This window comes from Rhodamnia argentea, chromosome 10 (genome assembly GCF_020921035.1).
Source record: "Rhodamnia argentea isolate NSW1041297 chromosome 10, ASM2092103v1, whole genome shotgun sequence".
In the NCBI taxonomy this organism is placed as follows: domain Eukaryota; kingdom Viridiplantae; phylum Streptophyta; class Magnoliopsida; order Myrtales; family Myrtaceae; genus Rhodamnia; species Rhodamnia argentea.
The window spans coordinates 12,996,740-13,011,613 of record NC_063159.1 but is presented as its reverse complement, the minus strand read 5'-3'; the positions used below and the strand labels follow the sequence as shown (position 1 = coordinate 13,011,613).

General features: G+C 43.3%; 3 protein-coding genes across 5 annotated transcripts; 1 reads left to right on the top strand and 2 right to left on the bottom strand.

The window, feature by feature from the left end:
• Nucleotides 1-178: 178 nt before the first annotated feature.
• Nucleotides 179-2,630, top strand: LOC115726430. Of its 2 annotated transcripts, none has more exons than XM_030656289.2 (3): nt 179-379; nt 774-1,722; nt 2,168-2,630. In XM_030656289.2, exons 2-3 carry the CDS (start codon nt 805-807, stop codon nt 2,357-2,359), a joined length of 1,110 nt encoding a protein of 369 aa, XP_030512149.2. In that variant the 5' UTR covers nt 179-379; nt 774-804; the 3' UTR covers nt 2,360-2,630. The 2 variants fall into 2 exon arrangements, with proteins under 2 accessions (XP_030512149.2, XP_030512150.2); XM_030656290.2 differs by having other exon boundaries at nt 768-1,722.
• Nucleotides 2,631-3,704: 1,074 nt separating this feature from the next.
• On the bottom strand, nt 3,705-14,006 carry LOC115726419 (eukaryotic translation initiation factor 3 subunit C-like). Of its 2 annotated transcripts, XM_030656273.2 has the most exons (4): nt 7,825-7,986; nt 7,037-7,101; nt 5,066-6,850; nt 3,705-4,871 (listed from the first exon to the last, which is right to left on the bottom strand). In XM_030656273.2, exons 2-4 carry the CDS (start codon nt 7,058-7,060, stop codon nt 3,903-3,905), a joined length of 2,778 nt encoding a protein of 925 aa, XP_030512133.1. In that variant the 5' UTR covers nt 7,061-7,101; nt 7,825-7,986; the 3' UTR covers nt 3,705-3,902. The 2 variants fall into 2 exon arrangements, with proteins under 2 accessions (XP_030512133.1, XP_030512134.1); XM_030656274.2 differs by lacking the exons at nt 7,037-7,101; nt 7,825-7,986 and adding an exon at nt 13,954-14,006.
• On the bottom strand, nt 10,347-14,522 carry LOC115726418 (eukaryotic translation initiation factor 3 subunit C-like). The gene is made up of 5 exons (XM_048286049.1): nt 14,508-14,522; nt 13,954-14,014; nt 11,997-13,796; nt 10,621-11,574; nt 10,347-10,543 (listed from the first exon to the last, which is right to left on the bottom strand). The coding sequence occupies exons 2-5, from the start codon at nt 13,975-13,977 to the stop codon at nt 10,511-10,513; spliced, it is 2,811 nt and encodes a 936-aa protein (XP_048142006.1). The 5' UTR covers nt 13,978-14,014; nt 14,508-14,522; the 3' UTR covers nt 10,347-10,510.
• Nucleotides 14,523-14,874: the final 352 nt, after the last annotated feature.

The window sequence follows — 14,874 nt, the reverse complement described above, 5'->3', positions numbered from 1 at the left end:
CCATTTGGCGTTGCCCTCGTCACCAATCGATCTCGTTAATCTCGTCGTTAATCCAACAGCGACGGTTAGAGTCGTTGACCTGACATCACAAAACACAACCCTTTTTTTGTAATTAAAAAAAAAGCGAAAATAAGGAAAAAGAGAAAAACTCAGTCGGAGATAACTTCAAACGTGGCTCTGTCTCTGTCTCTCTGTCTGTCTGTCTCTCTCTATGTATCGGTGCTCGCTCTGAGAGGCATTGGGTTCTGGTGTTACAGGAGAGCTGTTCCGGATCTCGCCTGATCGCGCCGCCCCTCCGGCTCGTCGGATCCGTCACAGCATATCGCTTTCGCCCGAAAATTTTCCCGCGTGGTGGTTGGAATATGCGGTGATCAACGAGGTTTCGTACTCTGATTCCTGTGATCGAGCTGATCGAGGCGTGTTTCATTCGAATTGGGTGTGAAATACGAAGCTGATTGTGCCGCGGGCGCGATTTAAATTTCAATCATTTGTTGACATTCCTTTTCTGGGTATAAATTGAAGGGGGGGAAATGGTCACTGATGGGAGGCTAATACATGCAATTCTATCTTTTGCTGTCGAGTTCTTTTCTCCTTCTTCTTCTTCTTTTTCTTTTTTTTCATATTTGGGAATGCATGGGGAAACAAGAACTACATTGATGGTGATAGCTAAAGTGTGTGGGATTTACGGAGAACTCATGGTTTCGCCTTTTTTTTTTTTTTTTTTTTTCTGGTTGCGAAATGATTGGCTCTATCCTAACGATGATCAGCCTCAGGTGCTTTGTTGATCGTGGTTAATCGGTAAGCATGGATGCTCCGGTGAGCGACGGGGAACACGTGCACGAGGAGATTGAAGATGAGAACAGGGGTCCCTTAATTCATTGCGATCTATACGACACGGAGGTATCTCACAAGATAGCTCAAATGTTGCTCCCCGGACTGGCCACGGCTTGTGTGGACAACACGACGGGCGATATCTTCAGGACCCCGGCTATGGTGGCTGTAGATTTGAGGAAAGAGTTCGTGGAGTATCTAACCCAAAGGAGCGAGTCATTTGTGGCCGAGACCGCTATCCTAGAAGGGGATTTAGCTGCCGAAGCATCTGATAATCCTTATGAAATAGTAGCTGATTTTGCGGATGACTTTGCAACTTTGAAGAGGAACTTGTTCGGTAGGATATCGGGATGGTTGCTGAGTGAAAAGAGGGAGGACAAGATAGATGATATCATCCAGGAGATGGAACTCAGTAAATTTTGGGCTATGGACAGGAGAGAAGCAATCGCACGTACTTTGCTTAAAAATATCGATTTCAAGGGTGCATTTCATTGTGTCATGAAGTTCGACACTGCTGACGAGCTGGCTGAGCACGTTGCAAGTTGTGGATTCAGGTCTATGATCTGCGCTATTGAGGGCTGTAACACTAGATTTATAGCAGCCCACTTGGAAAAGCATGATTTAGCTTGTCCGTTCAAAATAATTCCATGCGAGCAGAAGTGCTCGGAACGTCTCATGAGACGTGAAATGGACAGGCATTGCATAACCAACTGTCCAATGAAGCTTGTGAAGTGCCCTTTTTATCAAGTCGGCTGTCAATCAACTGTACCTCAATGTACTCTTGAGCAACATAATCATGATAATCTACGTGACCATGTGCTGCATGTTCTTCAAAGAGTTCATAAGGATGCATCAGCTGATGATCTCAAACGTCAAGCGGAGCAATTAGAGGTTAGTTTATTCAGTTGAGCTATGTTAGTTTTCTTCTTGCACAGAATTTGCATCTCAGAACATCCTATGGGCAAGTGTCTTGTTCTTTTGCTCTTTGCCCTCGACAAAGCTCTTAACAAAATAAAAGATTTCAGAGTTCATGAGGTAGCTCTCTGTTTGTCAAGACTGTTGACTCAATAGTTGTGTTGCTTTACCAGAAAAGATTTCTGAAAAGCTTTCCCATTGCAGCTTGCCAATTTTAAAAGACTTCACCAGACAGTTACACAGCAATTTAATGTTGGGAACCTCCAAGTTTTAGCAGCATTTTGTTTGGCTTTTGTTTCCTGGAAAATTACGCTACGAATTACATTCTGCTGATTATTTATTGGAGTAGCATGTTGTAGCACACAGGACACATTACTAACTGTCTAGCATGGACACTGATATTTGTAGTTGTTCTGTACAGTTGTCGTTTTCCGGTGAATTAGCCTTGGCTCGCGATGTGAAATCTTTAACCATGGCTCTCAAGGATTTGGAAGCAAGGTTACCGCAACCAGAAGCCAATATAACTACTGGTCCGCAACCAGATGTCAACACGACCACATCTGATGCAGAACAGACAGAGGTTTCCAGTTCAGAGCATTTAAATGCAGACTAGGAACTGTAACATCATGTCACCATGTTGTTACCAGGCACCTTGTGAGATGAAAAAAAGGTTCAAATTGCGGCATATTGGTAACTTCTCAATTTGAGTGAGGGGTCGGTAGATTATTTGGTCTACAATCTCGAGGTTTTGCTTTTTCTCCTCTGCGCAGTTTTTTGGTTGGCATAGCTTGTCATCTTTTTCTTAACCTCACTGTTTTGTTGAACTCACAAAGAAGCTTATTTGTTTCTCTACTTGGGGAACGCATAGGAGGAGGAATGTGTTCCGCGTTTCGTTTTTGTCAATACGAGGATCTTCTATTCTATTTGATAACTTGTGTTTGACCACCCATCCTCATCAATTAAGAAGAAAAATTTGGCTAGTTTATCACTACTCATGTTGTATTTATAATCATCTGCTAGCTCTACGGATCCGGAAGATGAATATTTCACTGTGGAATTCAGAATGTACTCTTGGAGTGCAGTTTCCTGAACTTCACTCCAATATTAGGCCATTAAAAAGTCGTCATATTCTTACTCATCTAGGCTAAGATTATCCAACCGCTTTGAAACAGAACCTTCATGTTCATTATCGCATCAGTACGTTTAAGCATAAGAAGTCAGTCTCATCGTAGTCTTCCTTTATGAGCCATTGTACGTGCTCTAAGTATGCCTAATCAGTCTTTGGCAAGATCGAAAAGATTGCTTAATAGGTCGTTTTTTACTTTTTCTCTTCAGTGCTCGAGAACCACCCGGAAACTAGAGATCATGATATTTTATCAGTAGCCATAGGCTTCTCACCCCGTGGCGTGGATGCAGTTTTTGACCCAGGCCTGTGAAATTACCAGAAGTCGAGACGGACGCTAACACTAAGCTTGCTCATCCATTTGCTTCCTTATCATCCTGGTCAAAATCAGTGATACAAAAACTTTTACTGGGGGCTGGGATGCATACGCAAGCACCGCTGAGCAATGCAGTGCTTATCCTGTTAATGATACCAGCCAAAGACGTGCAATCAAAATAAAATACCCAAGTCACACTCTTCGAATGCATAGCTACATCGCGGGCATCAAGCACCAGTTTGACAGAGTCCAGAACAGGAATCTTTAGAGCTCCAGCGGCACCCTTATTCAAATTAATGGCACGAGAATACAAATTACAAGACGCACGCGTCAAGGTTCAGGGATAATCTAGCTTGAACCTTATTGTACCTGTGGCTGTGGTCTGTGTTTTTTTTTTTTTTTTGGGTAAGGTCTCTGGTTTATGTGTTAATTCTGCTATAACAGAAAGAATGATATTATTCTCACATGGCAGGATTTCCCTAATGTAACATTGGCATAAGAAGTATAACAGGAGAGTGGGCACTAAATAAAGTAAATAACATTAATGATACAACATTCCACACTGAGGATATGCCCACATAAAACTCAGATAATCTGTCTTCATAGTCAAAACTCAATTAAGCTAAAAAAAAGTGCTTTCTACTTGAGAGGCCCACGTATCAATCAGTGCAAATCGCCAAAATATCCTTTGTCTTCGGAGACCAATGGAAGTTTCTCTTATGCACGAAGTCCCCGGTTAAGACTTACCATGCGAGCCGAACCATCCAAATGAGATGCCCGTGCTGTCGAACCAGTCTGAAAAGCAGACCTCCCAGATCCACCATGAGCAGAATCCTGATACCGGTTGCCACCAGAATATCCACCTGTGCCACGTAACTGCCTGGAATAGCCAATTCCCCCGCCTTGGCCAGTAAGTTGCCTCCCACCACCAGCACTTCCTTGCCTGAAAGATGAGCCGCCATCTTGCCACCTACCACTACCAACGCCTGAGCCTGCAGCATAGTCCTGGCCATCTCTCCTTCTCACAGGCAAATCCAAACCACCACCGCCAATTCTAGCTTCTGCAGCCCTCTCATTACTTTCTGCCAGAATGGACAGTTTCTCCGTGAGATGGAAAGCTAAGACCTGGAGCCTGGTGTGCTCAATGTCATGGAAGATGACGGATTGGGTTGGCTGGTCCCAGCTAGCAAGGAGCTCCTCATTGATCATCATCTTGCTGACAATGCTGTGTGCCTGTGCCTCCGAGAGGTCAAACATTTTGGTAAGCTGATCCAAGCTCAATGAATCATAGGAGGATGAATAGGTAAAGAGATAGGTCCTCAGAGCCTCTTCCTTAATCTTAGCCTTGAGCATCTCAAGGACAGCGTCCTTGTTCCTGAGGAGTTTCCAGATGTCGAGGGCATGGACGACATCGAAGGCCTTCTGGAAGTCTCCCTTGATTAGGGCCCTTGTGGCAGCCATTACATGGTCCCTCACATTTTCTGGGGGTCCAGTGAATGTGTGCCTCTCATTCACCTCAAGCAACCGCCGGAAGTTCTTACTTATGACTTTGCGCTTAGCATCGAGGTTGTTTGCTGCCATATTGGGGACTTCCAACAGCATGGCACAAATTAGATGGACAGCTTCGAGAAGCTCAAGGTTTATGTGCATGTGATAAGGCATTTGACGTCTCCTCTCCAATCTCTCCTAAAATGAGAATAAAAAATTTCACAGCGTGAGCTCCCACACAAAAGTGATGATCCTCTCAAAGGAAAGGGGAGGAGAGAAAAGAGAAAAACTAAATAAATATTTTTGCAGGGTAGAGCAGATCCTTCTCAAATGGCAACAATCCAGTTATTCACTAAACCAAAGCCAGACGGTAAGAGACAAGGACATCGTACCTGCTCCGGGGTCTTCTCATGGTACCTACTTTGAGAAACACCTTGTGCAAGCAATTCCTTTACTCTTCCGCCTGAATATAATTCAGAAAGGCAACCATGTGCTTCGGCTATGAGGCCGATCCGAAATGCACACAGACCAAGCTGTGCCATAGCCCTGTTAAAAAGTATCTGGGTTGAAATGTCCATATGCTGGATGCTATCCTGCAGATGACTCATCAACAACAGGTCACGGGAAGTTGAGAACTCATCCAAGAGAGCATGGTGATAGATGTCACAAAGCATTGCACGGGCCTTAGTTCGCTCATCTCCATACTTGTATATAAGGGACACCAGAATATCCATCAGGGTCCTGCTATTCTCAGGAAACGTTGGTTTCCTCGCCACAAGTTCAGGAGTAACAATAAATGCAGGTGGGCCCCTGCTCTCCTCAACCTTAGGCTCTTCCCCTGTCTCATCGCCATCATCTTCAGTCTGCTCAGCCAATTTCCTCATAGCGTCATAGACACCCTGAGGCTTATAATATATGAGCTCCACCCGCCGTAAAGCCACCTTTGAAGCAGCTTTAAAATCTCGAACACGTTCCAAGTAGTCTTGAACATTTTGAGCAAGGACTAAAAACATGGGCTCATCCCTAAGCCTTTCGACATATTCACGTGTGTGAGGATCAATGCATTGCAAGCTCTTAAAAAACTCGGAATCTATCTTCTCTAGGAAGGCTACCAAATTTCCCCAAATCCTAATTGTCCCGATATAGTCCAGACCCTTCTCAGACTCATTCTCATCAGGCTCCACTGAATCACTAACTACTATGTTTGGATAATGCACAAGGATGTCGAGGATAACAAGCATATTCTGCACGCACTTCTTCCACACATTGATTGGCATGTGACCACTGAGACCCGGATTAACATCAAACTGAGCCGATACAACACTAAAAAGAATCTCAAGCTTCTGGGCAGGGGTTTTAGCCACCTTAGTCAAAAAAGTGAGCTGTTCAACCTGCTCAAACCGACCAGTCCCCTTCCTCCCACGAGCAGCCACCACCTCTTTAAACTTCTTGTTAACAGTTTCCCATGTAATCTCGCTAGGATTCTTAAATTGCTTATCCATTAGCTTGTCTTTTCGGCTCATCTTCTTCTCCCAGCCATCATCGAGACTATCCGCAGCCACATCGTCCTCATCATCGTCATCCTCATCAGAGACATCAATCTTGGTAGGGTCCTCAATCTCTGAATCTCCAGATTCTTCCTCCTCTGATTCCTCATCCACTTCTACCTCTTCCTCACTTTCAGGATGCTCTCTATACTTATTAATCAACTCCTCGTACTGCTTATTATTCTTCTTGAGCTTCTGCTTCATTGAATTCAAGGCCTTGGCATTGCTGCTACTCATCTTCTTCTTAGCATCCTTATTTGCCAAAGCCTGACTCAAGAAGTCTTCCAACATCACAAGCGCTTTAATGTAGGGAGTGGGAACCTTCTGAGACTCAGTGACCCTCATGACTTTCTCAAGCTGCTTATTAACCTTGTCAAAACTCTCTTGCAAACTAACCCAATCATTAATCTTCATAGCATTTTTCATCTGGTCAACAGTAGCAGACATTTCCTCAAAACGCTTATCTTTGGCAGACTTAACAACCCGGTGCTGACCATCGGAATCATCACTGTCACTCGCATTCCCCTGGAGGTATCTGCTTCCAGCATTTGGAGCAGTGGACTCACCTGCCTCCATTTCTTCAACATCACTGCCATAATCGCTGCTCTCCTCCTCAGTGTCGCTTCCACCCTGTTTATAATACGAGTTATTTATGGTGAGAAGTTTCAGTAATGCTGGTTATGAGTCAATGAGGTGTCTGGTCGGGTGAATATGGTGTACATGAGTGCACTATGTGGGCACGTGTTCGTGAGAGAGGGGGGGGGAATATCTCCACAGTTTGTACACAAAAACAAAAGACGAAACATAGACTCAAACCTGTGTCCAGAATCGCGATGCCATTTTCTTCGGGTGCAAATGAAATCAGTCAATTACCCTCAGATCTGCATATTCACATGCCACCGTAAGGGCAATGGCAAATCAAATAGATCTAAATATCAAAATACAAAACTAAACAAGAAAATCATATAACTGAGAGAGCACCCGGGTGGTTGGAAGGAGGAGAGAGAGTACTCCACTAGCACCGGGAATTGATCTCTCTCTCACACACAAAAAATTACAACCAGAGATAATATATAGTGCAGGGATGGCCAAGGGCAGGGCCCGGGCGGGGGCCATATTTCCCCTTTCCTGTGCCATGGGGTGGAGAACTGCCCCTTGCGGTGCAGGGAACCACTGTCCCCACAGTGCAAGGCGGCGTGCGCCGCCTCGCAAGGGGACAACAGCCACTTTTGCCAAAAATTTTCAAACTTTTTCCCGCATAAACGCAAAAGTCCCTCAAGAGGTTGAAGCATTAACACACAACTGTGCATCCCACACTATCAATAAAGGAACTTGAGATCCGGAAGATCAGAAACAAGAAGACATTCGAAGAAGAGGTCAAGGAAGTTCGAGGCTACTATTCAAGCCCTCGGCGAAAAGGTGGATGGTCTATTCAGCCACCATCCGCGACACAGATGCACAAATCAGAGAACAGAGGAGCGACCAAAACACAAACACGCACAGAGACGCACCGTCAGCTTCAGCAGTTGAAAGTGCAACGGCGCGGCGGAAAAAGAGGGTTACAGAGAGAGAGAGAGAGAGAGAGAGAGAGAGATGTGACGGACCTTTGATGGCGAAGGCGAGTCGCGACGACGAGCTCGCAGCGGCGAGGCGACGCGCTGAGGCGGCGACGAGATGCCCGAAGCGAGGAAGGCTGTCTACGCGAGGAGAACGTGCGAAAGAGCAAGAGCAAGCTCGCAGAATTAGGGTTTCTCTGTTTTAATCTTTATTTTCTTAAATATAACTGTCAATATAGTTGCTGTGAACGACACAGGCTTTCGACCAAAAAAAGAAAAAAGAAAAAAGAAAAAAGGACAGGCAATTTTAGAATTTTAGTTGAGCCCATGGGAGAGACGGGTCGGTCAATGGACCGGCTAATAAATCGGTCTGACTGTGTGTCTACCGGTTCAACCGTCGGAGTGATGATTTGCATAATTAACAATTGAATTATGTAATATGTATTTATCTAAGTCATTGAAAAAGGTAAAAGTGACTCATCAGTTGGCTTGGATCTTAGGGGTGAACGCTTGAAGTCGGGTCCCCTCGATTGAACCGGGTCAATGTCGGGTTTTGACCGGTTCTTGACCACCTCGGACCGGCCCATGGTCCTATTCTCACTTCTTTTTTTTTTTTTTGGTCAGACTATTCTCAGTTGAATTGAGTGGTCTAGTCCGAATTTAAAAGCACCAAGGTAAGGGATAATACTGACACGAAGAGTTAAGGAAACGTTTATTAAAACAAACCAAAGTAAGGAAAGGACAATCTAGAGTGGGATGGTTAATTGATGTTGTGTATTTCCGGTTGAATTGGGCCGTCTGATTCGAATTTAACACTAAGGTAGGAAATAATACTGATACGAAGCAAAAAAGATGAAGAAAGGTTCATTAAAAAAAAAAAAAATACCAAGTAAAGAAGGTACAATCTAGAGTGGGATGGTTAATTAGTACCGTGTTATCATATTTATAATCATGTCATTTTTTCGTATAATCTCTCTTAATGATAAAAAAGAACGTTTCAATTTTCAACTTAATAAAGAGAGCTTTTCTTGAAAATTTGTAGATTTATTGGTGTCAATCTTGAACTAGTCATGTTTTTTCTTGTTTGATTCAAATTTTTCTTAGTAGTTCATGTCATATTCGAATCGAATTCTCATGCGTCCTCGAGAATAATCACCTTTACCAGAAAAAAGTAGTCTTTTTTTTTTTTTAGATCAAGAAAAAAAGTAGTCTTTAACAAGACTTAGTTTAAGATATACGCTTGTTTCCACAAAAGGTGAAGTCATCTAGATTTCTTCTTTTGGCATGCATTAAACCGTTATCTATACTTCATTCCGGTCTCTCAAATTCGCGAGCTAGTCTCGTAAGGTTTCTTAGATTATTCCTAAGGGATAATGACATAAATAATATCTGAACTTTAGCATAATGTGTAATGTGATCCTTGAAATTTTAGTTTATTTAATCTTATTCTTGAACTTTATCTCAATGTAAAATGTGATTCTTGAACTTTTAATTTGTTCAATGTGATCTCTGAATTTTTGGTACATGTTCAATTTAGTCCCTCATTTGTCCGGTGACTAAATTAAATATGTACAAAAAGTTCAGGGATCACATTAAACAATGTAAAAGTTTAAGGACTATATTGCATATTAGGTCAAAGTTCAATGACCATTTCTGTCATTTTCCATCTTCCTTATTAAAGAGGAAGCGGAGACTTTTCTTATTTATACTTCCAAACCGCACACTGAATTAGTACGTGGATTTCCCACGTGATGTTTCGAAGCTTCCCTTCGAATTTATTTCGGATTTTATAATTTCAACTTGATCTATAACGCATTTAATTAAAATTTAGACAGAAATCAGCTTTAACTTATTTAGTTAAAGCATGTTAATCAAATTAATTATAAAACCATCTATTATGGTTGGTTCTCAACCAAAATTGACATATTAATACTACTATGTACCCATCTCTAGAGTTATTACCTGTATAGTCTAATTTCTGTATCTACACATAAGTGTTGTGTTGTGAGATACAAATTTACGGGGTAGTCTAGATTATTGCTTATTATCCGTGTATTTTATTAGAAATAGTGTTCTTTTTTTCTAATTAATAATCCAATGCAAGACTATATAATATGCTTCAATACACGTGTATTCGATAATTGATATAGTCTTCGATTTTTCTTTGCTATTTAGAAAAAGAGGGGAACTATTAATGGACGAGCTTCCATTGAAACCGATCTATAGGAAAATCAACTTGGTTATTACTGTATATTCGAGTGAAACTTGGTCGATCGTCAAAAGGCAATCGAAGGATTATTTAGTCCACGATCTCAAGGATGGCTTGAAAACAAGCAACACTATGCCCTTTTCAAGTCGAACCACAACACAAGTGTCATAATTTTACGAGCAACATCCCATTTTACATGAAAAAGCATTAGGTTATAGACTTATTACCAGGGCTCTAGCGACCTATCTTGGTTTCTCTATTTCGCCAGTTTAAAGCATAACAATCCGCAATGCATGAGAGGTGGCGGTAGTTCAGGTATAATATGGCTTGCATTTCAAAAAGAAAAAGGGAGGCAAAGAAAAAAAATTAAACAGAAGGCTGTTATCCAGGCTTTTAGTAATCTATTACAAAAATGTGACAACAATGTGGACGATGAATAGGGTTCTGATATCATAAGTAATACATCAGAATTCAAAACTTAGGACTGAAAAAAATCACGTAAAAAAGTCTTCTCCCAGTCAAAACTCAGAAACAGCAGGACTTCTGCTTGAAAAGCTCACGGATCAATCAATGACAGTCAATGTGGATCCTTTTCTTCAGAGACCAACAAGAAGTTCCTCTTATGCTCGAAGCCCCCTGTTCAGACTCACCATGCGGGCCGAACTGTTCATCTGAGATGACCTTGCTGCAGACCCAGTCTGATACCTCCCTGATCCTCCATAAGTAGAGTCCTGATATCGGTTGCCCGCAGAATATCCACCCGTGCCACGGAACTGCCTAGAATAGTTACTTCCTCCGGCTTGGCCAATTGTCTGTTGTCTCCCGCCACCAGCACTTCCTTGCCTTCCCTGAGTGAAGGAAAACCCCTCTTGCCACCTACCACTACCAACAGTCGACACAGCAGCATAGTCCTGTCCGTCTCTCCTCCTTGGAGGAAGATCCAAACCGCCGCCAATCCTAGTTTCCACAGCCCGCTCATTACTTTCTGCCAGAATTGCCAGCTTCTCTGTAAGATGGAATGCCAAAGCCTGGAGCCTCGTGTGCTCAACGTCGTGGAATACAATGGACCGGGTTGTCTGGTCCCAGCTAGCAAGGAGCTCCTCATTGATCATCATCTTGCTGACAATGCTGTGCGTCTGTGCCTCCGAGAGATCAAACATTTTTGTTAGATGATCCAAGCTCAATGAATGATAGGATGATGAATAGGTAAAGAGATAGGTCCTCAGAGACTCCTCCTTAATCTTAGCCTTGAGCATCTCAAGGACAGTGTCCTTGTTCCTGAGTAGTTTCCAGATGTCAAGAGACTGGACGACATCAAAGACCTTCTGGAAGTCTCCCTTGCTTAGGGCCCTTGTCGCTGCCATTGCATGGTCCCTCACATTTTCTGGGGGCGCTGTGAATGTGTGCCTTTCACTCACCTCGAGCAACCGTCGGAAGTTCTTACTTATGACTTTGCGCTTAGCATCGTGGCTGGTTGCTGCCATATTGGGCACTTCTAACAGCATGGCAGATATCAGATGGACCGCTTCGAGAAGCTCGAGGTTTATGTGCATGTGATACGGCATTTGGCGCCTCCTTTCCAATCTTTCCTGAATGAGAATAAAAGAAATTTTACAGCATGAGCAGCCGAACAAAACTTGTGATCCTCTCTTAATTCAAATCTCCACCATAGTTTTAGAAGAGCTGAAACCTACGATATTCTCAGACAAACAATACGTTAAATAAATAACTTACAAAGAAGTTGACTAATATGGGTAGACAAAACCCCAAAACAGATGGAGGATGGGAGAGGAAAAAGCTAAAGACGATCATTGGCATGGGATAATAGATCTTCCTCAGGCGGCGAGAATCGGTATTTCAATAAATCAAAGCCAAAGGATAAGGTTTGCCAAAAATTGAATAGCCTACTTGGAAGCTAATAGGTCTTGTTCATAACCAATTATCTGGTAATATGGTGTTACTCATAAGTGTGGATATACACAAACATGCAAAACGGGCAAGGACTTTGTACCTGCTCTGGGGTCTTCTCATGGTACCTACTTTGAGAAAAACCTTGTGCAAGTAACTCCTTCACCCTTCCACCTGAATATAATTCAGAAAGGCAGCCATGTCCTTCGGATATAAGGCCAACCCGAAATGCACACAGACCAAGTTGTGCCATGGCCCTGTTAAAAAGTATCTGAGTTGAAATGTCCATATGCTGGATGCTGTCCTGCAGGCGACTCATTAACAATAGATCACGGGAAGTTGAGAACTTGTCCAAGAGAGCATGGTGATAGATGTCACAAAGCATTGCGCGGGCCTTAGTTCGCTCATCTCCATACTTGTATATAAGGGACACCAGAATATCCATCAGTGTCCTGCTATTCTCAGGAAAAGTTGGTTTCCTCGGCACAAGCTCAGGAGTGACCACAAAAGCGGGTGGGCCCCTGCTCTCCTCAATCACCTTAGGCTCTTCCCCTGCATCAACCCCGTTATCTTCAGTCTGCTCAGCCAATTTCCTCATCGCATCATAGACCCCCTGAGGCTTATAGTATATGAGTTCAACCCGACGTAGAGCCACCCTTGAAGCAGCTTTAAAATCTCTAACGCGTTCCAAGTAGTCTTGAACATTTTGAGCAAGAACTAAAAACATAGGCTCGTCCCTGAGCCTTTCAACGAATTCACGGGTGTGTGGATCAATGCACTGTAAGCTCTTAAAAAACTCGGAATCAATCCTCTCAAGGAATGCTACCAAATTCCCCCAAATCCTAATTGTCCCAATATAGTCAGGTCCCTTCTCCGACTCATTCTCATCAGGCTCCACGGAATCACTAACTACAATGTTAGAGTAGTGCACAAGAATGTCAAGAATAACAAGCATATTCTTCACACACTTCTTCCACACATTAATCGGCATGTGACCACTAAGACCTGGATTAACATCAAACTGAGCAGATACAACACTAAAAAGAATCTCAAGCTTCTGTGCAGGGGTCTTAGCAACCTTTGTCAAGAAGGTGAGCTGTTCAACCTGCTCGAATCTACCAGTTCCCTTCCTCCCACGAGCAGCAACAACCTCTTTGAACTTCTTGTTGACAATTTCCCATGTAATCTCGTTAGGGTTTTTAAATTGTTTATCCATGAGCTTGTCTTTCCGGCTCATCTTCTTCTCCCAGCCATCATCAAGACTATCTGGAACGTCGTCATCCTCATTGTCACCCGCCTCCTCATCAGAAGCATCAATCTTGGTTGGGTCCTCAATCTCATTCTCTAATTCTTCCTCCTCAGAATCCTCATCCTCTTCCACTTCTTCCTCACTCTCAGGTAGCTCCCTGTACTTATTAATCAACTCCTCATACAGCTTATTATTCTTCTTGAGCTTCTGTTTCATTGAATTCAAAGCCTTGGCATTACTGCTACTCATCTTTTTCTTAGCATCCTTATTTGCCAAAGCCTGACTCAAGAAGTCTTCTAGCATCACAAGGGTTTTAATGTAAAGAGTGGGAACCTTCTCAGACTCCGTGACCCTCATGACTTTCTCAAGCTGCTTATTGATCTTGTCGAAGCTCTCTTGCAAACTCACCCAATCGTTGATCTTCATAGCATTTTTCATCTGGTCGACAGTGGCTGACATTTCCTCGAAACGCTTATCTTTGGCAGACCGAACAACACGCTTCTGATCCTCAGAATCATCACTGTCACTACCATTGTCTCTATATTTCTCATTACGGTATTTGTCTCCATCTTTTGGAGCAGTGGACTCAACTGCCCCACTATCTTCAACATCACTACTATAATCACTGGTCTCCTCCTCACTGTCACTTCCACCCTGTTTATACATCAAAACTCATTCTGGTAAGAATTGTCACAGGTGTACGAGTGTTGGGTGGATGGGTGCCTATGAACATGCGCGCGTGCATCTGTGTGTGAGATAGAGAGGTCATTAGTCCATAACTTCTAAAGGTAACAAAAAATTTAGCTCAAACCTGTGTCCAGAAACGCGACGCCATCTTCTTTTAGTGCAGATTAAATCAATCAACTCCGGATCTGCATATTCACATGCCAAAATAAGAACTATCCAAATAGAAAATGCCAATTCTGCTGAGGATATGTCCAAATAAGTAAGAGTACACCTGATGAAACCCTGTTATCTCAAACGCCTAGCTAACCATTTTCCCCCCTTTCCGGGACAGAAAGAAACAATTTTTTCAGTCCGCTAAACAGGTTTATAGACGCACGATACAATCCAACCCAGTCGGCAACATTCCCAATGAGAAAATTAAAAAACTGGATTATCAATGTCGGTTGTTACTAAGCCCCAAGGGAACCCCGGAGACGTCCCCAGTATCGCCACACAGTCTCGTCCTTTTTTGCAGGGAAAATCGCCACGTATCGGATATGCGAGAAACGAAATCCAGAGAGACAAAGCTCTTAGCGCTTAACTCCAACGCTGAATCAGCCGCGATGACGACGGCGAAGAGGCCATCGAATAATAAACCCGAACGGAAGGGAAAGCGGAGATGAGAACAGAAAGGCGTACCAGCGGGTTCCGGCGACGGGGGTGGGTGGTCGGTGCTTTGAGAACGGTCGGCGTACGACGGAGGATGGAGGACGAGCTGAGGCCCGAGGCTTGGTTGGGAACGAACAAAGCACTGTCGGCGTTATTAGGCGAAAGTCAGCCTGCCCGGGTGGTGGTGAAGATGGCGAAGGCGGAGTAGGAGTCGGAGTAGTGAGAGAAAGCCTAACGATTTGATCCAACGGCCGTCAATATTTGGAGTGGACGGCGGAGATTGGAGTACATAGAAGGAAAAACACAGAAATTGTTTCCCAGTTGTATTTCCTCCTTTGAAATTTACCAAAAAACATGAGTAATTCCTTAGGGGGAGGAAACCACTTAACTGAGAAAA